Source organism: Pseudopipra pipra, chromosome 28 (genome assembly GCF_036250125.1).
Source record: "Pseudopipra pipra isolate bDixPip1 chromosome 28, bDixPip1.hap1, whole genome shotgun sequence".
Taxonomy (NCBI): domain Eukaryota; kingdom Metazoa; phylum Chordata; class Aves; order Passeriformes; family Pipridae; genus Pseudopipra; species Pseudopipra pipra.
The window spans coordinates 557,736-582,157 of record NC_087576.1 but is presented as its reverse complement, the minus strand read 5'-3'; the positions used below and the strand labels follow the sequence as shown (position 1 = coordinate 582,157).

Below are 24,422 nucleotides of genomic sequence, written 5' to 3'. Positions count from 1 at the left end.
GATTCATGTTTGTGCATTATTTGTACAGTGCACAGAGTTATCTGTATGTGATCCGTGATATTACCATAACTCATGGGAAGCCTCCTGTATCTTGGGCAATGCCCAGGCACAGGGTATTTACCCCCTGACTCGAAGGCTCTGGAGGGAGGGAGATGGAGATGGAGAACCTCGGTGTGGTGTTTGTCTGGGCTCTCACACGCCGTGTGTCGTGCTGCTCCTCCATCGCCCAAGTGTAATGTGACAGATGTGTCACACGTTGTTTGCTCCTGCTTTTCCCAGAGGAAGACGCCGAGTTCCGAGGCTGCCAGAGCTCAAGGAGTGTTTGGAGAATGCTCTGAGGGACAGGGTGGGATTGCTGGGGCCGTGCAGGGCCAGGAGTTCCGCTGGATGGTCCCTGTGGGTCCCTCCCAGCTCAGTGTATTCTGTTATTCTGTGCTTCCAACGTGCCGCGCAGTTTTTCGGCAGGAAAGGCCGGCGGTCCGTGCTGACACCGGCTCCCTTCGCGGGCGTTTCCTTCGGGACCCCGTCGCTTTGGGGACTCGGTTGTTTTTTATCCCCAAAAGCGCTGGAACAGTCCAGGCTCTTCCCGGGTGGCCCGGGGCGGTGCCGCCGCGGGTGCGGTGTCCCGGCGGGTGCCGGTGCCCGGGGCCGGCTCTGGTGCCGGTGCCCGGGGCTCGGGGCCGTCCCGGGGCTCGGGGCCGTCCCGGGGCGGGCGGGCGGGCGGCCCCGCCCCGGGGCGGTGCAGCGCAGGCCCCGGCCCGGCTCCATAAGGCCGCGGGGCCGCCGGCCGGACCCAGCGCCCCACCGGGAGGGGCGGTGCGGGCGGGGAGCGCCATGGCCCGGGCCCCGAGCTGCCTCTGCCGCCTCCTGCTCATCCTCCTCGTCCTCCTGCTGCCGCCGCCGGCCGCGCCCGGGCAGCCCGCGGGTGAGTGCAGGGGCCGGGCCGGGCCGGGCTGGGCCTGCCGCCCGCCCCGGCCCCCAATTCCCGTCCCCCCTTCCCCGGCCTCTCCGGAGGGTCGGGCCCCCCTCGGCATCCCCGGGGGCGCGGGGGTCTGTCAGCCCCTTCCCCTCCGCTCCGAGGGGTGGCAGGTGGGGCCGACACCGCCCCCCCTCCCCGTGTCCTTGGCCGGAGCGGGGGGGTCCTGTCCCCGCGGGGCGCGGGGGGCTCCGGGGGCACGGGGGGCGCGGGGGGTCCGTGCGCGGGCGGCCCCGGCTGTCCCGGGGGCTCGCCCGTGTCAGCAGGAGGTGCTGCGGGTGCCGGCCCTGCCCGGCATCGTCCGTGCCGCCGTGTCCCCGGGCAGGGCTGCTGCGGAGGGGCCGCTGCGGCCCCCGGATCGCGCGGGGCCCCTCGCCCCGGCCCGGGTCGGCAGGTGCCCGGCAGCGCTGGTGCTTCGCTCCCCTTCGCTCCCCGCCGGGCGCGATCCCGGGCTCTGGCGGGGCGGGAGGCAAAGCACCCCCGGGAGGGGCTGTGCGGGTGGGTGGCCTTGGCCATCGAGGGGCCCGGGGGTCCTGCTCGGGGCAGGGATGCTGTCCCCGGGGATTGGGGGCAGGACTCGGACACGCTCACACCGGGTGCTCGGTGTGGCTTTTAAGGAGTTGTTGCTGGTGTGTCCTCAGGGGCAGTTTATGGATTGAGACCATTCTGTTTATGGGCTCTTACGGTGCTGATTCAAGGCTCTACGTACACAACAGGCAGAATTGTCTCTCTCTCATCGTTTCCCCCTCCTGAAGGGACACACGTACCGTGTTAAACTTTTGTGCTTGTCATTAATGCATGTTTTTATAGTCAGGGCTTCCCAACTGAGGAATCTTTTCTAAAGCAGGTACTGGTGCTTCATGCTGAGGACAGTGTTCATGTGGTGGGTGCCTCTCCCTGAGGGATTCTGTGCTGGAATCTCTTCTTTCACTTACAGGGGTGTTGCTTCCACACCTGCCAGCAATGTGAGGTGAAAGCCAAGCTTTGAGAGGTGGCTGGGGGTGGAGGTAGCACAGCCTGGCTGGAGGCCAAGGAACACAGTCTGAAATAGTGCATCTCTGGGATATCAGGTGCTTCCAGTGCAGTGCTTGGTGTTTTGAGGAGTCTGATTTTAGTTCCTACCTGTAGGAAGGAAACTCAGGCACTAGTTCCCAGTGGTGGATGGCAGTGGTCCTCTCTGCCTTCGGAAACCTCTGTCCCAGCTAATAATGCCAAACCTGCCATGAAACATAATAAACCTCCTTTGTCTGAAGTCTGAGCACGAAGGAGAGGGCAGAAACCTCCAACTTTTGGGTTATAATACAAGTGCTTTGCACACATAGGGATGAGGAATAAATGCAGTGTTAATGGAAACTATTAATTGAAACTTCCTGAATGACCATAATCACATGATGATGTGTAGCCTTAAGGGATTTGTGGAGTGTGGCTTTTCCTCTCCAATTTGTGTCCATAGGAGGCCTCAGGGTTTGGCTCTGTGACTTAAAAAAGAAATCATAGGCAGGGGCTGTGTTTTTTGCTACTTGATCTCTTACTTGGTGTCACACACATACCACGATGTTCCAGCCACACCTTACCAGTTTTTAAAGGAATTCTTGAAGTGTCTAAATGCTTGGGTTTGAATTTCTGGGGAGACATGGTGTTTGGTTAAGATAAATCTTTTGTTTAGATCATGGAAAACACAGCACTGCCTCACCCATGTTTCAACAAATCTGAGACATTCATTCAGCAGAATAAAGAGGGGGTTTGTGGTTATTTCCTCCATGTGAGGAGTAATGAGAAGACATTTCAGTGTGGCTAATGTTGCCTGTTGTAGTTCTTTGCTTTCAGAAAACATTTGAACCATTACTTTGGAGTCTCTGCACATCTCCATCGTTCTCATTTCTCAAGCTAAAATTAAAAAAAAAAAAAAGAAAAGAAAAAATGCATTGCACGGTTCCCTTTGGTGGCCAAATGTAAAGCCAAAATCTCCAAAGAGAAGGTTCCCACGGACTCTGCTGTGTCAGCAGAGCTGACACTCACAGCTGCTGAGGTGGGCAGGAAGTGAGTGGGCTCCATGTGCTCAGCTCCTCTCCATGGACACGTTTTCAGGGCTGGGAGGGAGGGACTTCAGGGCCATTGAAGCAGAGGAAGGGTGTCACGGTGAGGTTATTCATCTTCCTCCACAGGGTATTGGGCTCTGCCCTGCTTCTCCTTGTGAGAAGGTTCCAGGGTGCAGAGGATCTTGAGGCAGTACCAGCAGACACGTGTGACAGTCCTTTCTGTGGAACAAGGGGAGCTGTTGTCTTGCAGACAAATTAGTGTTGCTTTAGGAAGGGCAGAAGGAATGGGGAGAGTCTAGACAGGAAACACTTACAGCATAGGTCTGGATTTCAGCAAGGGGAAGGTAAGAATTTTCTAGGAAATACTGCTGTGGAAGAGCCCTGTAACCTCATCAGTGTCCAACACCCCCAGTGAGATACTGAGAGAGACTGCATTAACTGTTCTGGCCAGCTTTAATGTTACACAAATATTCCAGGTGAGCAACCCAGGGAGTAGATGGTGCCATGAGGGTTGGTCACCCCTTCCTGTCTTCTGAAAGGCACTGGGACAGCAGGAGACCCAGCAGGTCTGAGCACAGGGGAGGGGACAGATGGAAAGAAAAGTCCCCTGTAGAAGAACAGCTGGCCAGATGTTCCTGGGTGCTTTGAAGATGAAGCACCACCAAGGCACTCTTTTTAGCCTTTGAGGTATGGGAGGAGCTGGAACTGCTGGCCCCACAGGACATGTTCCTACTTTTAGTGGAAGACTCGCTAGCTTTGTGTTTTGTATAAACCTCTAAACATTTTTAAGTGGCCTTGGATAATATTTACATAATGAAAGTGAAGGAGGTGTTTGCTTCCAGTAATCCAAAGAGTAAATCCTACTACAGCTGTGACCTTAGTGGAAAAGTCAACTGCACCTAAAAATGCTTTTCCTGGTGTGTCATTGCTTGGAGAAATCCACCGAGGAAGCAGTGGTGGTTCTGTTGTTCTGAAGGACGTCTGTAAGCCAGGCCATGGAAGTTTCTCCTCAAACAGACACTGCTTGGCAAAGTCCTTCATGATTCTGAAAATAGGATACGGAGAATGCAGATTGATCTGGCAGCTGGTGCCCTTCCAACCGGTTGGGATTCAGGCTCCTTAAAGGCAGGGATAGCACTCCCAGTGATTTGGACACATGAGAGAAGTATCTGGCAGAAAGAAGTGGCTTTGAAAGGACAGTGCAAAGTGTTCTGCTGAGGTGGAAATAATTGTGTGCACGAGATCACAAGTATGAGAGGGTGAAAAATGGGGAGCAGGAGTGTGTTGGCCGGAAAGGGAGTGAGTGTTGGAGTAGGTTAAATGACAAGTGAATCAGCCACATGCCATCTGTTTTGGAGGAAGATTAACCTGTGGAGATCCATAAACACACAAAGCATGTGTGCCTTGGTATGTGTGAGGTCTCACTGGGCTGTTGTGTTCTGTCATGGGTCCTTTTTTGGGATAGGTACAGTCTGACTGAAGAGTGGAACCAGAACAGCCTAATATGAACAGGCAGGGGTGTGAGATATAGGTTCCACAAGGAACTATTGAACACTGGTGTTCCTTAGTTGAAGGAAAGGAGAGGGAATTGTGACAGCACACTGTGGAAATGTAAAAATTTGCAGCCAGAGAGAAGGGAGTGAACTGTTCACCTCCTGTGGGGATTAGAGGTAGGGCTTAAAGCACAACAAACGTGACCTGTGGGAGATCAGATTGCTTAGTGGAGCTGCTCTCTGTGGGACTGGTCCTGCCCTGGGCCCCGATGGGCTGGATGGTGTGTAAGGCTTTTGGCACTTGTGGTGAGCAATCCCCTGCCAGAGTGTGGAAGGACTGGTGTGGCTGACCTCGGCTGTTAATTGTAATTGATGATAACCAGGGCCAATTTGATGAGTTTGGGTATTTAATACTTTAGCAATGTGCATCTTTTGACTCACGTGCGTGGCTGATGGAAGATTAGAACTCGTTGCTGTGAACTGATGCCCTGGGTTTAGCATGGTTTGGGTCACACAGTCTTCCTCCTCTGTGGGGTTTATGGCACGTTCCTTGTTAGCATCTGCCTGCAGCCCAAGCTGCTGAGCTGCTCATGTGCTGCTGAGCTGGTTTTTATGAAATTAGTTTAGTTGGGGGTGTAATAGGCCACAGTCTCAACTTTTTTTTTTTTTGTTTTGTTTTCCATTTAAGAGCATATCTTTGACTTCCCTTTGGTAGTCTTGGGAAGGAGTCACAGCCCAGGAAGGATGATAATTGAGGGGAAAGGTGAGTGTAGGTGGACGTAGCTGTGTGCTGGGACTCTGTAGCTGAGCCAGCAATCCGTGGGCATGCCAGGGTCAAGGAGGACAGGGGTTGTAGCATGACCTTTGCTGAATATAGATCTGGCCTGTCAGGCAGTGAACACCCCAAGAGCTCCCCTCAGTGTCTGGGGAGCCGTTATGGCTGTGATGTGTTCCCGAGCTTTTCAAGCTCCCACATTCCATGGAGCGTGCACAGAATTCCTACGGTGGATTTGGGGCTGGGAGGGGAAGATGATTCACGAATCCAATGCTTGGTAATTAATGGCAGCCTTTAATGAGATAAGTGTGGCGGATGCAGTGGTGTTCCTCTCTTGGGAAACACGATCCCAGCCCGTGTTCCAGCCGGGAATGGAGCAGCAGCAGCGTGTTCTTGGTGGTGACGTGGTCCAGCTCTGACAGCTGCCCTGGCCAGTGGCAGGAAGCACCTGAGGACCAGAAGTCCTGTAACTTGCTGAAAGATTTATTACAAATGGCTGTGCTAGAGAACCACTGATGTATTGCAGTGGTCTCCCTGCTGGAGACTCCCCATCACCTCCCAAACTCGGGGTGGCAAAGGGAGGGAAGGAGGGCAGAAAGTGGGGAGAGAATTGTCAGAGTATTCAGAGAGTTGAAAATTGGCTTCTTTTAGTGCCTCTGCTCTAAGAGGATCTTCTTGGAGTTGCAGTCTTCCCAGAAATCCCTCCCAGTTCTGCTTCATGTGATGATTCACTTCTTTGTCTTCTGCTTCCAAGCAGCTCTTGGGGAGCCGTGTCGTGTTCCAAGTGCTGTGAAGGTTGGCTGTGCCCTGCTGTTTGTGTAACGTGTGCCCTGAGACCTCCAGAACCTGGTCCAGGTGCCACAATGTCACATCCCAGTACAACAGGCACTTGGGGCTGGCAGGGGGAAGGGACAAGTGCAGAGCAGTGACCTGCAGGAGCTTGGGGCTGGGCACGAGTGGAGTGTGTGGTTGGAAATGACAAATGTAGAGAAGTGATTGCTGCAGTGTGTGCTTTTGGAGGTTCATCCCAGGGGAGGAAGCGTCCCTTCCCTCCTCTGTTTTCGGGCCAAGGAGGTATTGACACTGTTCTGGAGCTGGTGACCGTAAGGGGTTGCTTTCAGGAATCTTATCTCTGGTTTTTAAATACCTTTTGTTCGATAAACACCGTAATTAATGAACGTTCTGCTGCAGTGTTTGCCCTGTGTGATTCCCCGAGAAGCAGCCTGGCTGTGCCTGTGCTCAGGGGGCAGAATTGCAGTGTGACAGGCTGGGGCAGTGCAGTGGATCCGTGGCCTCCAGACATGGACACACAGTTATGGGAGGGAAGCTGGAAGTGACCCCATGGCTTGTTCTTTGGGGAGGCTGGTGGGAAGAGTGCGGAAGTGGATGTGCTTTTCCCGTGGGATTCCTGTTTGAGTGCTGACCTGAGGTGATGTGTGTCAGCCTGCCAGGGATGGGAAGAGGCAGCAAAAGCATCTGCAGGAGCCAGAATGTCACTGCAGCCTGGGGGCTTTTGGGGAACCCCTGGCATTTAAAGCCTTTGTGGGGGCTCTGCCCGCTTCCCAAAGGATGGAGCAGGTTTCCCATGGAGGCTTTGAGCTCACAGAGCTGTCCTTTGACTGGAGAAGCCAAAGGCCCTTTGGAGGTGTGGTGTGAGTTTTGGTGTGCCCAGAGGGGCTGGTTTTAGATGGATGCAGCATCCTAGTCCCACTTGAGAGTTTTTGGAGTACTTGGACACCAAACACACACTCACTCACCTGCCCCAGACACGGTGATGATTTCTGGAGACAGATGCTGAGGATAACTGTTCCCTTCCCCCTACGTTTGTCTGGAAGCTCAGGCTCCTCTGATGAGCTCATTGATTCCATTGCCATGAGCCAGTAAAACCACTGCTCTGGATCCTGCCTTCGATCCTGGGCGACCAACCTCCTGCTTCCTGGGGGAGCAGCTCCTGAGCCAGGCACTGGCAGACACCACCAGGAGGGGAAAAGTGATTTGCATGTGCAGTTTATTGTTGTTTACACAGTTGATGTAAAAGAGTTGCTTGCAAAACCTGATGTTTTATGGAGGGAGCTTGAACTCTGGATTTGTGTTTGGTTCAGGGGATCTGTCTGATGCTGCATATGCAAATAGTACATAAAGGGATGTGCGAGGGCTGCTTTGTTGCAGGGATTTGTTTCACCTCAGTTGTTTTGATGAGGCCCTTGAGAGCTGTTTAAGGACATAATGAATAGCATCAGGCTCGTGTCAGGGGTTTGGCTGTGCTGAGCAGGGCGAGGGCGTGAGGCTGAGCTGTGCTGTCGGGAAGTGCAGGAGCTGCTGGAGCTCCTGGAGAGAGCTGAGCCGGGGCAGTTGTGCAGCTCTGCAGCACAGGACACCTGGACTGACACTGCCTGGGTGTCCTTGAGCGAGTCCTCCCTGCGCTGACCCGCTTTAAATGCTCCATTCCTGCTGGTGGAGGGTGGTGGTGTGGGAGATGGGTACTGGTAAGGCAGTAATTGGAATGTGAAAGTTTAGTTTTGAAACTTTCTGGTAAATTTGGTGTCTTCTCTGCTGTTTGTGTGTTGTTTTCTCTGGCCTCTCACAAGGCAATCCAAGTGTGCAATCCAGGCGTGTCTTGCTGGGAGGTTTCCTCCGTGCTTTTCCTGAGACAGTGTTTTCTTCCCTGTGCCTCGTGCTTCTGATTGCTTTGTTCCTTTAGCCAGCGTTTCTCTCCTGCTTTCCAGGTTTCCAGCAGATTTCCCTGCTCTCTTCCTATGAAGTTGTAACCCCGCAGAGGTTGGGAAGGGAACGGCGAGAGGCTTCCAACAGCTCCTCAGTGCAGGTATTGGGCAGCCTCACCTTCAGTTTAGTGTCTGCTTCCTAACGAGATCCACCCAAAACTGGCCTGAAACGCTCATGGAATGCTGTCAGACTCATCCTGCAGCAGGCAAGCATCCATCCTTGCAGAGGGTATCACCTCCAGCACTGCCTGTAGCTAATCACCAGTTGCTGCAGTGGGTTTTTGATCTGGGTGTAAAAAGTTGCATCGTGAGAGTTGTTCAGCACTGGAATGAGCTTCAAGAGGGGTCGAGAAATCATTCCCCAGTTACACAGGAAGGGATGCCAGCTTCTGGAGGCAGGGGCAATTATAAAACAGATTCCAGGCTCACCCACTTTTGTGGATTTCCAAGAATGTTTTATTCATTGACATGAGTAAAATGCAACTTTTTTTGTTTTTATATTCAGGACAAAGCATCGTATGCGATCGAGATCGAGGGACAGGAGTACACCATTCATCTAGAGAAGAACAAGTAAGTGATGAGTTCCTTCAATCTGTGGTGTCCAGGTGACAAGCTGGCAGGTAGCACACGAGTTCCACTTCCTGGGGTTCTCTGTGGGGAGTGCAGGAACATCCCAGCTCTGCAAAAAGGGAAGAGGTTGAGTCCCAGAGTCCTGGCTATCAGCCAGAGATGTTTTTAGATTCCTGCAGCCCTGGGATCCCCTTTCAGAGCAGGAAGCTGCAGTTTGCTCAGAGGGGATCTGGGAAACCGTGGACGAGACTCTTTCCATTCACAGCTAAAAATAAACAAGCTGAACTGCATTTCGAGTAAATATTTTCACTTTTGTCTGGGTTTGGTTTATTGCCTTAGGCTTGTGTTTTTTCCTGTCTCAGTAGCACAAGGACACTAATAAATGAGGGAACTGACTTTCCATCCAGGGCCACTGATAGCTCCCAGCCAAGACAGATGCTGTCAATTTGGGGCTGAAGTGTTGAAGGGCCACTTAGAGCACCAGCACGTGGCCATTGCTGCTCCAAACTGCCCTCATGATAGAGACACAACTGTACAAGTCCCTGGGGAGCTCCAGCTGCCACTTGCCAAGGCTCTGACCCTCAGAAACGTGGGAATTCAGCTGCACCACATCAATGGAATTACCAGGATGGCGCAGCAATCTTAGTCGTGGGAGACTTTCCCAGTGCACTTTCTCCCAAAACTGGGCAAGAGAAGGCATATGCAGCAGACTGAGGGCTGGGATTTTTTTTCTTGCTTGAAAACAGGCTTTTAGCACAATTTAATGGGTTTTGCTGCTTGTTTTACTCTCTGAGTGGTTCATTTGATTTCATTAACAGTTCCACCATTCTGCTCTCTAGGATTTTGCTGTGGAAATGCACAATTTCTTCGTTAATTTTTGGAGGTTTTTCCTTTTGAGTGCTTCCTTATTTAATTACATTTTACATATTTGTCACACTTTTGATTAGTATCATCTTGGTCCTCTGCTCAAGTGTCATTTTGTGAAATTCCTCTTGTATTCCTTCTCCCCTTTCCTTGCAGAGAACTGCTGCCCAAAGATTTCACAGTTTATACCTATGACAAGGAGGGAAAGTTGCAATTGAAATATCCAGATGTCCAGGTAGGATTTCTTTCTTTTCATGCCTGCACTGAAGGTGAGTGGAACACTGAGCATCTATGAAGTCAAGGATTACAAAAGGATATAGTTGTATTTTCTGCTGGGCCACCTTCAGGACCCACTGCCCTCTTCCTGGAGAGAATCCTTAATTTTGGATGAGGATCTAGCCTGTAATAGACACGTGTTTTCTGATGTGGAGGTGGTTGCTGTCTCATTAAAAGCTGTTCTTTCTCTAAAAGGCAGTGCTGCTCTCAGCTGTCGCTGTCTCGTTGTCAGAGCAGTCCTGTCCTTGTCACACAGCCCAGCGTGGGGCTGGTGTCACTTCTGCCTTCCTTCTCCCAAGGGCAGGAGCCTGTGGGGCAGCACTGGGTGCTCTGGGGACTGTACAGCAGCTTTGCTTTTGTTTTTGCACACAATGGGCTTCCAGAAGGGTCCCCGAGCCAGCGTGAACTGACCCTCCGTTCAGCAGGGCTGGCTCTGGTGACTGACCACTCTGGAGGGCTGACAGGACACCCATCAGTCCTGAACTTTGGGAACTGCTGGAAGGGATGATGGAGATGGAGGACCTCTGAGAGGATGTGATCTGTGCAGCACTGGAGTTACTCCCCTCAAAGTGCATTTCCAGCCTCCTCCTGCACGAGCAGCCTGCCTGACAGGCTGCCTGTGGAAATGTGACTGCTTCAGTGGAATGGGAGTAAAAAGCAGGTTGTGTGATACAAAATGCATGAGAGCATTTCTGGTGGCTCCACTCCTCCTTTGAAAGGGAAGTGTTAGTCATGCATGATTCATAGGATCTTGTTCTTGAAAGTAGAACACCTGAGTCAACTGAGTATTTGCTTCCTAGTTAAAAGGGATTGAGTAGAGGAAAAATGCTTTTTCTTCACGAGGTCGTGAGAGTCACAGTGGCCCTGAAGGATTAGCACATGCCTTAAGTGCTTTCTGCTTTCCTTGCTGAGCAACAGGTGACAGAGTCTGTATTATAAACTCCTGTAACAGTGTCCAGAAATGCCCCTGCCAGAGAAAATGGAGTGTATTTGCCCCGTGCTACCCCTTGTCTAGTTTCCAAGATACGTATATCTGGAGGGCACAGGGGCAGTGTTCCCTCTGTCAGGGCTGTCCTGCAGAGCCAGAGAGCTGTGGCAGTGCTGGTGGGTGAGGGCAGCAGGTCCTGTCCCTCCTCCTGCTGCAGAGAGGCCGTGGACGAGCCAGGACTGTTTGCCAGAAGACTGAATTGGCCCAAATCTGTAGGGAGGGGCTGGCCTCGAAATGTTTGAGGCAGGGTGGAGGATGGAACAGGAGAAGGGGTAGCCTGGGTCATGTTAAGAAATCCAGCTGCTGGATAAGGCTCCAGGCCTGCTCTCCTGGTGTCCCTCCCGTGTCGGCAGCTCCGAGTCCGGCTGCAGGAGGAAGGGCTGAGGGGCCAGTGGGCTTTCAAACTGAAACCCACAGTGAGCTGCTGGCCCCTTTGAGCTGGGAGGAGTGTCTGCTTTACAGGAGCAGGGATCCTGTTGAGTCCTGTGTCCTGGCATCTTGGCTAGTGTCATGTATGTCAGTCCTTGTGGGTCCAAGGCAGGTGAGGAAACCTTTAGAAGCACGTGAGCAAATGTGGTAGAGCTGGAACAGTGTTAGAAGCTGCAGACTGTAAGGCATGTGGTAAATCTAACTGTGCAAGCCTTTTGTTTTCTCAGACTGTAGTCACAGCTGGTCAGTGGTAGGTCAGAGGTCCCCCTGGGTGTGCAGGTACTCCTGGAACACGTGTGTAATGCCCTTGTTTTCCCCTCCAGGATCACTGCCATTATCAGGGACACGTGGAGGGGACCCTGGATTCCGTGGTGGCTGTCAGCACTTGCTCAGGGCTCAGGTAGCACAACTCATCCTTTGTGTCCTGTCTGTCATGTTGTGGCTGCTGACCCTGAAACCCAGTTCTGCTGGTTTTAGCTGCAGCTCAGCCAGTCAGGGGGTCACTGGCCAGGCCGAGCTGCCTTGGTGCTGTTGTCCTATGGCATCTTTTATTCGTGGAGTTCCCAGATATTTGAAGTACTATTAAGTTATTACTGCAGTTTGTTACCAGTAGGTTGGTTTTGACACAGATTTCTCTTTTCTGATTTGCACAGATGGTCATGTCAAGGAACTGGACCTAAGTGCAGAAATGAAAAGTCAAACACTAGCCTGCAAATTTCACCAAATTGGCCCTAAAGCTTGTGCACCTCAAGTTTGATTGAAAATTTATTCTGCTTTGGTCTGATTACCTTTTGGTCTAATGTTTTGAGCCATTGATTTTTTTTTTTTTGCAGGGCCATGCCAGGCACCAGAGTGGCAATAGTGTATTTGAACTAAAGCATTTCTGCTTAAGGCCTGTGATGTAATTCCTGGGGCATTGCAGATTCCTACAGAAGTGTTTAATTTACTGGATTTGTAAGGCCCCCTCCAGTGACAGGCTGCTGCCAGGCCTGAAGTGGAGTGTGCTGGTTTGCAAGGACTGAGATACAGGCAGGCCTTGGTTATCCAGGAATAACTGTTCCTTTGTTCTGCTTTCTGGGTAACTGCCCTCTGTGCTTAGTGCTGGTTTCTCACACACTGCCATGTTTTAGGGGCTTGGTGACAATAGGGAATGTCACTTACGGGATTGAGCCCATGGATTCCTCCTCTGGCTCTGAACACATTTTGTATCGACTGGATAATGTGAAGAAGGAGCCCAGGACGTGTGGAGTGAGCACTGAAGGCCAGGAAGAGGAACAGGCAGAGGGAAACCCCCATCCCAGTATGACCCAGCTGCTCCGGGTAAGCCCTTCCCAGTCCCCTCTAATGGGTTTTGTGAGTTCACCTCAGAGGATGGAAGCAGCTTAGCAGATTTCCTTGGGCTTAGCACATACCTAAAGGTTTATGATTTGGGAGGTTTCTGCACTGCTGGAAAACTCAGTCCCTTCACCAGAAGCAGCTGCAGTTTCCTCCTGCCTCTGCACGGGGCAGTGAGGGGGGAGCAGCTGCTTAGAATGTTCCTGGGCCTTTTGGGGGGGCTTTTAAGGCCAGGATCACCCCACCCTGGGGGGGGAGGCTTGTTAAGGAAGTGCTGCATCAGGAGCCAGGAGAACACTGTGGTGTTCATTCCATCCTCCTCACCACCACAAGAGCAGTTTGCTGTGAAGGTCCCCCTTGCCCTTCAAGGACTGGCTGTGCAGGAACAAGATTCCAGTGAAAGCAGGGGAATGAGAAACACTGTGTTTCACTTCAAGGTTGTTGGCATTTGCTTGTAGTATCTTTCTGCCCCTTTATTAAAGTGTGTGCTGTCTTTTCAAAGTGACCTGTGTGGAGAGTGAAAAGATCCCTTGCTTTTGAGACACAGGAAGTCTTTGTGCAAGCTGAGTTTCAGTGTAAAACCCAGAAATGGTCATTGCATTGGATTACACTGCTTGTGTTTGGCACCCTGTGCTTTGGGTGTGTCTCAAACCACTGGTTGTATCAAGTGAAATATGACAATGTCATGAGGTTTGGGGTTTTTTTCTTGTTTACATGGGAATTAATAAAACTGAAGTTGTCTAAAACTTTTTTCCCCAGAGAAAGAGAGCAGTCCTGCACCAGACAAGATATGTGGAGCTGTTCATAGTTGTGGATAAAGAAAAGGTAGGGACTGTGTGTGGCTTCCCCTTTCTTCTCCTCAGGAATGGGCCTGGAAAGCCCTCAGGCTTTGTTACTCCCAAATGGCTTGTTGAAAAACACTGACACTTTAGCCAAGATTGTGCAAATATGCTACCCTAGAAGTGGATGGATGTGTGCTATGCAATCCTCCTCAGGAAAGGTGTAAACTGCCAGACATGGAGAGGTTCTGTCAGAAAGGAATCTTGTAATGAAAGGAAAGCACATGGTAAAAAACTGCCTTTGCTGTTTTCTTTGGAATATCGAGCTGTTGAGCTCTCTTGATTCACAGCATCTTGGAGATTTGGAGCCAGACAAAAATGTTTTTCATGTTCTTAGTCTTAAAATGTTCTGTTCCTTCTTCTGACTCTTATCTTTATCTCTTCTCTTCATGACTAATATCTTTTTTTTTTTGTCTTGCAGTTCGAAGATTTTGGGAAGAGTGAAACAGAAGTAAGAGAACACATGGTGCAGCTGGCAAACCTGCTTGACAGTGTGAGTAGCAGGGATGCTGTGTGCTGCAGCTCTGCTGCCTTTTGTAAACTTCCACCTCAGGGTCTGTTCTGGTACCACTTCAGGGAATGCATCCACCTCTAAATTCATCTGCAGCCAACCACCTGGAGAATTAGTTTAGGGAACTCTTCCAACCTGTGCTAAGTACAGCAAGTGACAGGACAGATTGTTGCAATTATTGCAATTCCTGTGTCTGTGTAAAGGTTAGGGTAAGTGAGTTAATCTGTAACTTGACTGTTTCAGATGATATTTCTCAGGATTGAGACTCCTTTTTATTTCTGTTTGGTGTCTTTTTTACAGTGTGGCATTTAAGCATTGATCCTTCACCTAATGAAGGTCTAAATTACAGGGCAAATGCATTCTGCTGATTCCAGTTGTGTACTAGCTGTGGGGGGGGAAAATCAAACCCACACAGAAAAAGGTGGATACTTGCAATAAGATCTCTAGCACCAAGCCACTTGTTTTTATCTGAAGGCATTAATAAGTACTTCTCCTCTTTTTTTCCTCCCCCAGATGTACATCATGCTGAACATCCGCATCGTGCTGGTCGGTCTGGAGATCTGGAAGTACGAAAACATGATCAGCATGGACGGGGGGGCCGGGGATGTGCTCTGGAACTTCGTGCAGTGGCGAGAGAAGAACCTCGTGGTGCGGCGGAGACACGACAGCGCCCAGCTAGTGCTGTGAGTGCCAACCCTCCCCTGGGAGACCAGAAACTCCTCCTGCTCCTGCCTGCTCGGCCCAGCTGTTGTGCCAAGAGGAGCTGCTGGCAACCTGCAGTGGTTCATGTCTTGTGGAAACATTCCCAGTGAAGTGAAGCGTTTTTAAGAAGGTCTCTGTGCTCTCTGATTTCGGTGCCCTCCGACAGGTGTATTGTTTTTTCTCATCCCAGGTGTTCTGTGTTGTACTTCTGTTCAGATAATCCTTTGTCACTTTGTAACAGATTGGGCTTGTGATCCAGGGCCTTTTCCACTTGAAAATGAGCACAAACGTGGTGCAGAGCATTGCATTTTAACGGGGAAAAAGTTGTTTCTGCAGTTGGTGCAGTCACCAGAAACCGGTGACGTGGTTTGAATTTGTCACAGGATGTTAATCTGTCTGTCCCTGCTGCCTTAAGCAAGCCCAGAGCTTCCTGAGCTGTTCTCTGCCCTGTTCCAGGACGTGTGCCCCAGTGCACTTCCTACTCCTGCAGATAGCACAGGCCTTGGGAAGTCACTGCCCAAAGCAGGGAAAGGGCAGAGGCAGGAGCACAGCCCAGACTGCCCTTTCCTTCCTCTGGGAGCTGGGAACCTCCTCCCCTCCAAGGCAGAACAGCAGCATGCAGGTGATAGGGAAAATGGCTGAGAAAATGCTAATTTTAGAAGTTGTTCTCTATGAAGTAAAATGTGGTACAAGTGTGCTGTGGCACTTCAGCTTCGAGAACAAAGTGAGAGAGTAATGAGAAGGAAGTTGACAAAGGGAGAAATCCATGGAGCTGGCCAGAGCAGAAAGGCAGCTGACAGCAAATTAAACCAAGTGATTTTAAGGGTGGACCATTTAGCTTTTCATATGCAGGGGAGGTGTGGAAGAGGCTGACTTTCTGCAAACACTTAAGTTAACACAATAAAGGAATCTTGAACAGAAAGCTAAAGCTGAACTGGTATGTTCATGGCTGCAGTCAGTAGCAGCACTCCTGGCAGTGCTCCTGTGTCAGCCCTGGAAAGCTGGAGCAGCAGGATTTGTGCCCCACAGGCAGGAGCAGTGTGCTGATGGGCTGTGAGTGTCTGAACAGTCAGGTGATGGCCTCTCCTTTCTCTCCATGACCGTAGGAAGAAGGGGTTTGGTGGCACAGCTGGAATGGCCTACGTGGGAACAGTGTGCTCCAAGAGCCATGCAGGAGGCATTAATGTGGTGAGATTTCTTTAGTGATCTCTGAATGTGGTCAAGATCGGAGTTTTGCACTCCAGAAGTCTTCCTGGAAGTGCAGAATCTTTCACATAACCAAACTGAAGTGGCTTACTGGGGGCTTTTATATTGTCCTCAACCATTTCTGACACTTCTAGGATATCTGGATCACAACTTCTCTGCTCAGTGTGCAGCACTCATGCAAAAGGGACAGGATTTCTCTGTGATATTTTAAGCAGTCCTGACTTGGAAGTGTGTGGGAGCTGTGGGTGTTCTCAAATCTGTCCTGTGCTGTGTAACCTGCAGCCATGACCTCCCTGAGCAGTGCCAGTTCACTGCCTGTTTTATGTGGAATTGCAGAGCCTTAATGAACTGAGCTGCTGGTCTTGGATAACTGGCAATCCCAGCAGTCTGGTTTCCTTGGACTAGTGACAGAAGTGCTGGAATTTGCACGTTTCAGGAGATCAGGGCTGGTGTGGAGAATTCTGGGTTTTGTGTTAACATTGCAGCTGCTCCAGAAAGCAGAGGTTGTTGGGTAGTGTCCCAAAGAGATTTCTCTGAAGGCTCTTATTACTAAGCAAATTCCATGCACTTGATTGGAAACCCGGCACTGTTGATCTGAGAGTCCTGATAATGTAGAGACAGAACAGCAGAGGTGTCTCTTTGGCACATATGTAAACACTGACTGTGTCAGTATAAGTTCTCTTCTGATTACCTTCTGTTTCACTCCTGTGCAGTTTGGAAGGATCAGTATCCAGCTGTTTGCATCCATCATGGCTCACGAGCTTGGCCATAACCTGGGGATGAACCACGATGACCAGCGTGGCTGTCACTGCGGGGCCAGCAGCTGCATCATGAGCTCTGGAGCATCGTAAGTAGCTCACCCAGGGAAGGCAAAGGAGGGTCAAAACACCCCATCCATGTACTTCATTGTTGTGGATTACTTTTGTCTTCAAATTCCCCTTTCAGAGAGCAGTGTCATGCTTGTAGCTCATGGGGAGAGCAAACACCACCTGTGTTCTGCAGACAGAGGGGATGCTCATGGGTTTTCGTAGTGTAAAGCTCAGCTCGTGCTCTCTGTTGCAGGGGATCAAGGAACTTCAGCAGCTGCAGCGCAGAAGACTTTGAGAAGCTGACACTCAACAAGGGTGGGAGCTGCCTGCTCAACGTTCCGAGGCCTGACGAGACCTACAGCATCCCGTACTGCGGGAACAGGCTGGTGGATGCTGGGGAGGACTGTGACTGTGGCTCACCAAAGGTTCGTAGCTGGGCATTGCTAGGGCAGCCTTGTGCCCCTTGCTCAGAGGGGACAGTTTTGTGACACTCACGGTACTTCTGTACTCAGGAATGTGAGAGTGACCCGTGCTGCGAGCCAGGAACTTGCAGGCTCCGATCAGGTGCTGAATGTGCTTATGGTGACTGCTGCAAAAACTGCCAGGTAGGAGACTCCAGCCTGTTGTTTGGAAGTTGAGGAAAGAAGAGCATTGGCTCAGCCAGTTTATCTGTGAGAGGGAGGTGTCCTGTGAGTCCAGGGCTGCAGCTCAGCCCCCCATGTGGGGCGTGCCGTGGGTCAGCTGCAGTGTCTGTCTCTGCCCTGAGGTTCCCGTTTCCTGATGCAGTTTCCCCTCCCTTCTCCCCTCAGCTCCTTCCCGGAGGAACCGAGTGCCGGGCGAGTAACAACGAGTGTGACCTGCCCGAGTACTGCAACGGCACGTCCCAGTTCTGCCAGCCCGACTTCACCGTGCAGAACGGGCACCCCTGCCACAACCAGGAGGCCTACTGCTACAACGGGGTGTGCCAGCACCTCGATGCCCAGTGCCAGGACATCTTCGGCTCCAGTAAGGCAGGGCACGGTGTCCCAGCCTCCCCAGGAGGTGTAACTGAAGAATACACTGAGTTTTATTTAAAGTACAGTCGTTGATCGTTCTAGTGCAGTGGGGTTTCTGCTCTATGGGGCTGCAATGAAGCCATGAAGAAATATTAAGTGGTAGAACTGACTCAGTGTTGAGCGACTGGGTTTTTCTCTCTTTTTAAACTTGGAGCTTGTAATTGTAAACTTGGAGCCACTGTCACCTCCTCATGGTTCCTAAGCTCCCTGCTGCATGGTGAATACTTGGGGAAGCAGGGTGGTTGCTTTGGGTATGGGAGACATGGTGTGAGATGTTTCTGTCCCTGGGTAATGTGTCTTCTCCCTCTGGGGATGGGCTGTTGTTTGCAGAAGCCAAAGCAGCCCCAAACATTTGCTTTAATGAAGTGAATTCCAAGGGGGACAGATTTGGCAACTGTGGTTTCCATGGCCATGACTACAAGAAATGTTCCAGCTGGTGAGTTGAGCCCAGTGCATTGGGAAGTTCTGAAATGCATCCTTGGGAATCTGTGTTTGGGTGCTGTGGTGTCCCTTTGGGGTGTTGCAGCGGGTGCACCGAGGAGGGATGTGGGGCTGTGGCGAGGAGAGTGTGTCCCACATCTCCCATCATGGATTGTGCTTGTCCCAGGGGCTCACATGTGGGCAAAGGAGCAGTAAATCATCATGTTTTCCTTAATGTAAAGATCCCAACAGCTTCCAGAAAGAAGGGTGCTCTTGCAGCACTGAAATGAGGCCCAGTTCAGTTTTATTTGTTGAGTTGCCTCAATTTTATTTTCAGGTAGTGTCTTCAAGTACAAAGAAAACATCAAATCAAACATGTGGTAGTCTTGTTCTCAGAGTGAACTCAAGTGTCACTACAGTGTTCCTGTGTTGCTGTTGTAGGAATGCCATGTGTGGGAAGCTGCAGTGTGAAAATGTGAAAGCCATGCCTGTGTTTGGAATCAAGCCTGCCATTATCCAAACTCCCCTCAGAGACACAGACACCACAGACACCACGTGCTGGGGGGTGGATTTCCAGCTGGGCTCTGATGTCCCAGACCCAGGAATGGTGAATGAAGGCACCAAGTGTGGTAATGGAAAGGTAATTAACAATTAAAAAGTGATATCCTAATGTAATAATTCGGGATGTTCATGGGAATAAAATTTTCAGCTGCATTGTTTGGTGCATATTTATGAGCATTATTTTTTGATGCCTGCAGTTAATTTAAAACTCAACGAGTCCATTGATTCCCCCCACTGCCCAGGACTGCACTGCATGTGCATCAAACACTTAATGAGCCTTTCACTTGTAGGTGAAGCGAAAGAAATTGAGTTTGTTGAGAGCCAAAATCTTTGCTCTGTCAATGAGCAGGAAGAACCAGGCCCACACAAATGCCTTGAAGACAACTTTCAATTAAAATCCAACTAAACTGAAGAGCACAGAGGCTTAGCCCGGGCAGAGGAATGTGCATTCCACATGTCCTTACTGGGCACAATTTAATTGCTGTTCCTTTACATTCAGACTAGAGACAAAAGGCTCTAGTGCCAGCTCAGGCCCCATGCTGAGAGGCCTTTTGTGGGACAGAGTTTCTGCAGAGTTGGGGTTTATCAGCAGAGTGTGAGAGGCTTTGTGGCAGTGAGCACTGTGTGGCTGCAGAGCCCCAGGCTGGGAGCAGGGAGCTGGGCAGGCAGGGGGGCACTGAAATGTCATCTTCCCTCATCTCTGTGCATCTCTGTTCCCCAGATCTGCAGGCACTTCCAGTGTGTGAGTGCCTCTGTCCTGAACTACGACTGTGATGTGGAGAAGCAGTGCCACGGGCACGGGGTAAGCAGGGCAGGAGGGGCAGCAAGCTTTTAAATGGTGATTAGTAACTTTTTATTTTTCTGTCTTGTGTGAACTGTAACACTCTATAAAATGTCTCTAGGCCAGAGAGCCTGTAACAGTGTCAAAAAAATATTCGATGAAACTCTTTGCCAGGCAAGAATTCCCAAATCCAGTATTACTAATGAAATTTGACTCTGCATCTCAAAAAAAAAAAAAAAAAAAAAGGAGGCAAGCAAAAGCCATGGTGTGTAAGCTGTTGGGATAGCTAATCCTTGGAAGCTTTTCCTGAACAGTGCTGTGCGTGCTCAGTCATGTGAAACCTTGGGATGCCTGGCCAAGAGTTGGGAGCTGACATAGGAGTTACTGGGTGAAGTTCTCCTGGCTGAGCAGAACAGGACAGAACAGGCTGTGGCTGCTGCACAGCTGCTCCAAATGCATGGGAGTGGAAGTTACTGAGTTGTGGTGTTTGTGTTTTGGAATACAGGTGTGCAACAACAACAGGAACTGCCACTGTGAAGCAGGCTGGGCCCCCCCCTTCTGTGACACCAAAGGCTATGGAGGGAGCGTGGACAGTGGCCCTCCCTACAATGGCAAGTGAAGATGAATTAGGAAGCCAAAGCCAATCTTTAGTTTGGAGAAAACTTGTGCTGTGTCCACGTGGAGTATATAAAAATGGGATTGTTTTAATAGCTTCTGTGAGCTGCAAGAATGATCTTGAAGACTTTTTCATAAGATGATGTGGGTTAGGGGAAAGCTAGACACTGATACAATAAGAGTGGATAATCACAGTGAGCATGGGCAGATCCCTCAAATCATCAGGCAAAAAAGGGAAAGGCTGTTTTAGTACAGTCTGCAGGAGAGAAATTGCTGCATATAAAAAGGTAGAGATTGTTAAGAACCCGAGTTCTTTGCCTACAGCAAACAGTGGTTGGAGAAGAGGAAGATTTAGGATCAGACCAAAGAGCAGAAGCTGTGTTTTCCTCTCTCATAACATCTTCACAGTAATGAAAAATGAGGATTGATCTCCTAATTCAATATGCTGCTGTAGCCCAGGGTGTCATGGCATGTATGGCTCTTTCATCTTTGACCAGACAATCCCTGTGAAAAGATGAACAGAAAAGAATCTCTTTGGGCATTTATCTTGCAGTCTTACCGGGTTCTTTTGTTTTTCTTCTGTTAAAAAATGGAAAAGGGTTGTAGAACCAATTCACTGCTGCTGTGAGTCAGGTGCTGGTGGTGACACCACATCAGACTCATTTCTTCCCCATGTTTTTGTGCCCTCAGACAAGGACACCTCTCTGAGGAATGGCCTGCTGGTGTTCTTCTTCCTGGTGCTCCCACTCCTGGTAGCTGCTGCTCTGGCCTTTGTGAGGAGGGACAGGCTGAAGAGATGCTTCAGGAGGTTGATGTCCCGCTGCCATTCGTGAGTGCCTTCTCCTTCCTTCCTTCTCCTCTGCCCTTTGAACACCCTGTGGATGTTGTTTATACAACCCAATGCCAAGGTGTGGAGGCATATCCCAGTCCCAGGATGTCAGGCAAAGGCCCCTGCATCCAGTGACACGTGTAGCCTGCCCCTGGCAATGACAGAAAAGACAAATTCACCCTAAATCAAGAGAGCAAAGAATTTTCTCTTTACCATTACGTTTGTTGTCATGCACTGGAGATGGGGGTCTATATTTTTGGATCCCATCTTGGTATAAAGTGGCAAAGGGAAGCTCTCAGTCCTAAACAGAAAAAGGGTTGTTGCTTACTAGATTTGTGGTAAATATTATCTTCCTGACATTCGATGTGTAATAAGACAATATAAATCCAGCTGCCAGGGTTCATGGCCTGCACAGTCACTGTTATGTGCTCACACAGTCCCTATCCACGGATTTCAGGTCACTTCAGTCACCTCCTCCTCGGCCAGACACCGAACCCAGGGACTACCAGCACAGAGGCTTCTCCCACGGCACCCCTTATGCTCCAAGAGCTGTTCCCACGGTAGGAATCATCTCCTTTCCATTACTTGTTACTCTCAACTAACAGATGACGGCATTTTATATCATTTTTTCCCTAATAAAAGCCTCAAAGTTACTTCTCCATTTCTGGAAGTGGTGTTTTCTCTTTGCTGAGAAGCAGAGGGAATACTTATTTCCTAATCAGTGGTCTTGAGTGTCACTTAACCAGTGACACAAGTATTTCGACTCCCTGTGTGCCATTTGTGAACGTTCCTGTTGTGTTTTCTTCGCAGGATATGGATCCAAACACCTTTCCTGTCCCAGCTTACCCAGTTAACCAGCACCCTCAGCAGGCTTTCCACCAGCCCTACTACCCCCCTCCGCAGTACCCGGTGCAGCAGCCGCCGAGGCTGCCCAGCAGGTCAGTGGAGTTACTGCAGATTCCTGCTGGCACTGAAGGGATTTATCCCCCTGGCCCTCCATCCCCGGGAGCACTGGGGTGTTCCATCACGTGGGGTGTGCAGGCAGGGCTGACTTCTCCCCGGGAGAAGTTTCTCCTTCCCTTCCCCCTGAGCTGCTGGGCCATCACCCGCTGCCTTCATCCTGCCTGGTGATGAGTGGGGCTCAGCCCTGCTGGGGGGCACCTTTGCCCTGCTGGCAGGTGGATGAAAGGCCTCTCAAAACAGGCAGTTTAAAAAGAAATTACTCCAAAATCTGTCCTTTGCTGATTTGTGAACGTTATGGCCAAGTGCAGGATCATTTCTCATCGCTTTGAACAGGAAGTTTTCCTCTGTTTTTCATCTTCCTTCCTAACTGTGCTCGTGAGCTGTAATGCTGTGCCATGACACACATAGGCCTGGGAAGTGTTGGGTACTGAGTGGGAGCTCCTAAATGTAGCTTGTGTTGGTGGGGCACCTGAGGGGGGGTGTCTTTAAATGATTTGGGGAGAAAAGGTGACTTTTAGCAAACTGGGGGTCCCTGAGAGTGTCAGGCAGCGGAAGGCAGAGCCTGAGCCCGTGGTGTGTTCCAAGGGAGTCCTAGCACGGAGGCCAGGACTGGGAGCAGTGGTGTGGTGGCCGGGGGCTCTCCTGCTGGGTGGGTGAGGGCTGTGGGTGGTGGGTGCAGCCCCCCTGACTGATGGCAGCTCCTCTGTCCTCTTGCAGGCCCCCACCCCCGCAGCAGAAGGTCGTACCTCAGGGGCCACCACAGCAGAAATGTTTACCTCAGGGACAGTACTACCCTTCTCGACCGGCACCTTTGCCTCCCAAGTAACTGCTGGCTCCCTTGGGGCCTCCCGTGGGCTGACCCGTTGGAATCGCGGCCCCCCTCTGGCATCGCTGCCGGGGCAGGGCCAGCCAGAGATCCAAACCAGGAATGTAGGACTCTACACTCATAAATACCTCGACCAAAGCTCCAGGGACTGACCCCCCGGCCTGTTCCTCGCTCTGCAGCCGGGCTGGCAGCGGGAAATAGTCCCGAAATCCGGCACGGGGGCGTCGCTTTGGGTTCCCCCTTCCTGCCCTGAGCCCTGGTAAGGAAATTGTCTGGTTCATTGTCATCTCTCTGACTGTGCAGTGAGGAATCGGAGTAACCCACCTGCCAAGCAAGGAGATCTGGTCAGTTCATTTACAGTTACTCTGCATGGACTAGAAAGTGTTTCCTGGGTACACCTTGATGGCACAAGTGGAATGAGGTCTCAGTGGACTTTTTCAGAGGAAGAGAGATATATTTTAAACATGTCTGTGCATGTATATATGTTTATAGATGCGTAATGATGCACTTAAATTCTTAATTCCATGCTGACTGACACTAAGCTGTGCTATAGGAGCACTGAGTTTAATGCTTTTTAATTAGAGATTGGCTAAATGAGACTCCTGTACTAATTCCCACTAATACATGGATGGGCAGTGAAGATAAAGGTACGAGAAGACACGGCCATATTCTGGTTTTAAAAAATGGGGTGCTGATAGGTTTTAATTCAGGTCTAAAGACAGAGCAGCAGTTCCTGCAGGACACTAGGAAGCAGGAAGAGTCTCTGCCTAGACCATGGAGCTTCTCTGTGCACTTCAAATGGAAACCTGGTGACTGATGCACCCCCTCTTTTAATCCCCAAACCTTTGTAGTGTCAGTCAGGATGCTTTCAGACCACCTTGTGTCAGACTAGACTGCGAGTTTGGAACTCCTCCTGAGCAGAGTTGCTCAGCATCCAGTGTGCTAGGAGAGGAGAAGGAGCTGTGCATCCTGATCCTGTGGAGCCGTGGGTAGAAGCTGGATGTTGTGGTCACAAATAGGAATCTATTGCACAACTTGCTAAAAGTGCTGAAGAGAATGCTGGGCTATCTCACTGTGCTCGCCACAAGCACAGCTCAATCTGTAAAATCCCCCCAATATTGCCAAAAAAAAATCATGTTTTCCTCTGTATATACATATATAAATATATATATATAGTGTGTGCAGTAATAAAATACTTGAACTCCTGTGGTTTCCCATAAACTTAGACTAAGATTTATAACACTATTAAAATCTGTAAAATGTCACCTAGAATTTCACCAACTGTACTGGTGGGGGTCTCCTGTTTGTTCTAAGATAATCAATCTCTTCGTAATGTTGCTGTGTCCTGCTCCCCCGTGGCCGTCTGTCTGTCTGTCTGTCTGTCTGTCTGTCCCAACGAGCTCTGCAGCTGGATGTGCCCCAGTCGGAGGGTGGGACGGAGGAGGGGATCCAGGGACTGAAGTCATCCAGAGGGATGTACTTCTCTGTGTGTGATGCTGTGTGTCTGAACTAAACTATGCTGAAAATGGTGCCTTTACCAGACAAAGGGTTTCTGTACTCCCGGCGTGCGCCTTGGGACGGCTGGGGAGGGCAGGGACTGTGGGGTTAGAGGCGATCCCGTGGGCAGGAACTGGCTCCAGTTTTTTGTGTAGAATACTGAAGATGACTACTGACTTTCTTTTGTAAAGGGCACGGACACCTGTCCCCAGGCGGGGCTGGAGCTGGCGGGGCTGTGGTCGACACCCATGTTCACCTCCACAGCTCCGGCCAAAGGGCTGTTCCCACCCCCTTTGTACGGACCCAACGAGCAATAAAGATGCCAGTTTTGTACAAGGCT

General features: G+C 50.6%; 1 protein-coding gene across 1 annotated transcript; it reads left to right on the top strand.

Moving 5' to 3' along the window:
• Window positions 1–751: 751 nt before the first annotated feature.
• Window positions 752–24,418, top strand: LOC135403633 (disintegrin and metalloproteinase domain-containing protein 9-like). The gene is made up of 22 exons (XM_064637825.1): window positions 752–925; window positions 8,010–8,107; window positions 8,512–8,576; window positions 9,597–9,675; window positions 11,457–11,533; window positions 12,264–12,453; window positions 13,228–13,293; window positions 13,729–13,800; window positions 14,332–14,501; window positions 15,627–15,708; window positions 16,440–16,573; window positions 16,789–16,960; window positions 17,048–17,140; window positions 17,345–17,540; window positions 17,921–18,026; window positions 18,452–18,650; window positions 19,293–19,373; window positions 19,858–19,963; window positions 20,658–20,796; window positions 21,254–21,356; window positions 21,607–21,734; window positions 22,477–24,418. Exons 1-22 carry the CDS (start codon window positions 835–837, stop codon window positions 22,583–22,585), a joined length of 2,556 nt encoding a protein of 851 aa, XP_064493895.1. The 5' UTR covers window positions 752–834; the 3' UTR covers window positions 22,586–24,418.
• Window positions 24,419–24,422: the final 4 nt, after the last annotated feature.